The 1799-nt window shown below is 40.7% G+C and overlaps 1 protein-coding gene across 1 annotated transcript; it reads left to right on the top strand.

The window, feature by feature from the left end:
• Positions 1–448: 448 nt before the first annotated feature.
• Positions 449–1568, top strand: LOC107734110 (DNA-binding protein RFX2-like). The gene is made up of 3 exons (XM_016545963.1): positions 449–716; positions 809–1017; positions 1213–1568. The coding sequence occupies exons 1-3, from the start codon at positions 519–521 to the stop codon at positions 1406–1408; spliced, it is 603 nt and encodes a 200-aa protein (XP_016401449.1). The 5' UTR covers positions 449–518; the 3' UTR covers positions 1409–1568.
• Positions 1569–1799: the final 231 nt, after the last annotated feature.

Raw genomic sequence — 1799 nt, forward strand, 5'->3', positions numbered from 1 at the left:
GGGGTCTGAATACTTTCCGTACCCACTGTATATATTTTTTTTTTTATTATTTTATTTTTTTTATAATATATATTTTATAATATATATATTTTTTTATATATATGAAATATACCTGTGATGGCAAAGCTGAATTTACAGCAACCATTACTCCAGTCTTCAGTGTCACATGATCCTTTACAAATCATTCTAACATGCTAATAATAATATTTTTGTGGAAGCTGTGCTGTATTTTTTTTCTTCATGATTTTTTGATGAATAGAAAATTCAAAAGAACAGCTTTTTTTGTAATAGAACTCTTTTGTTATACTATAAATGTATTTACTGTCACTTTTGATCAAATTAATACAACTTTGCTGAATGAAAGTATTAATGTCTTTCCAAAAAAAAAAAAGCTCACTTTTAAATTGTACAGTAGTGTATATGAAATAATACGTATGCTTGTGGATTATGCCTGTGACAATATGAAAGTGTTTAAGTGTAACCTTCGTGACTCTTACCATACAGGATGTGAGGTTTAGATGTTTTTGTGTGTTAATGCTCTCAGTGTTTTATTGTCACCTGCGCAGGCAGCAGTAGTGAGTGCGTTTGCACAGACCCTGCGCCGCTACACTTCTCTGAATCACCTGGCCCAGGCAGCGCGAGCCGTCCTGCAGAACACGTCCCAGATCAACCAGATGCTCAGCGACCTCAACAGAGTGGACTTTGCTAACGTGCAGGTCTGTCTCTCTCATCACACCTCGTCCTTTGACTTCCTGTCTCGGGTTCATGGATATGTTCAGCTCACTCTGCGTGTGTTTGTTTGTCACAGGAGCAGGCGTCCTGGGTGTGCCAGTGTGACGAGAGCGTCGTCCAGCGTTTGGAGCAGGACTTTAAGGTGACCCTGCAGCAGCAGAGCTCTCTGGATCAGTGGGCCGCCTGGCTGGATAACGTTGTCAACCAGGTGCTGAAGCCCTATGAGGGCAGTACCAGCTTCCCCCGCGCCGCACGCCAGTTCCTGCTCAAGTGGTCCTTCTACAGGTACAAGGCTCTCTAGAAGTACTCTTTTTACTTGAATAGTGCAGTATTTCCAATGCATTTATTTCAGATCAATTTGACTGGGCCTCTTAAGTGATCTTCTGAAGAGAGCTGATTGAAAGCAGCACTTGGATCTGCGTCTGGTTGTGGTTTTGTTGTGGTAGTTTGTAATGAAACTCTCTGTTGCCCTGGTTTCAGCTCCATGGTGATCAGAGATCTGACTCTGCGCTCGGCCGCCAGCTTCGGCTCCTTCCACCTCATCCGCCTGCTCTACGATGAATACATGTTCTATTTGGTGGAACACCGTGTCGCCATGGCAACCGGAGAGACTCCCATCGCTGTCATGGGGGAGGTGAGGAGATCTGATGTTTCAGACCTTCACGCGAGAATCTGACCGCTTGTGTTTCGAGTTGAGCTCATGCAGGTGTTTCTTTTGGCTCCGTGGCTCTTTATGAAAATAAAATATTGCGGGTGTGAAAAGTGTGTTTTCAAGGAGTTTATTTAAATAACAGTGTCCAAGAGCATATATACATGCGTCAGCAGAATTTTTTTCTGAAATGTTTTTTTTTTTCCTTTTTGGGGGGGGGGAGGGTAAAATGGCAGAATACTTTTGCTGAGGCTATTTTTCCAACTAGCATTAAACATACTAAATGCAGAGAATTATATTATTATCAATAGATTTTTTTCACTGTATACATACATTGATAAAATAATTATATTTATATTTATTATTATCTATCTATCCATCCATATATGCATCCATCGGCCTACACAATTAATCTTAA

Source organism: Sinocyclocheilus rhinocerous, unplaced genomic scaffold, assembly GCF_001515625.1.
Source record: "Sinocyclocheilus rhinocerous isolate Xijiao unplaced genomic scaffold, SAMN03320098_v1.1 scaffold45600, whole genome shotgun sequence".
Classification (NCBI taxonomy): Eukaryota; Metazoa; Chordata; class Actinopteri; order Cypriniformes; family Cyprinidae; genus Sinocyclocheilus; species Sinocyclocheilus rhinocerous.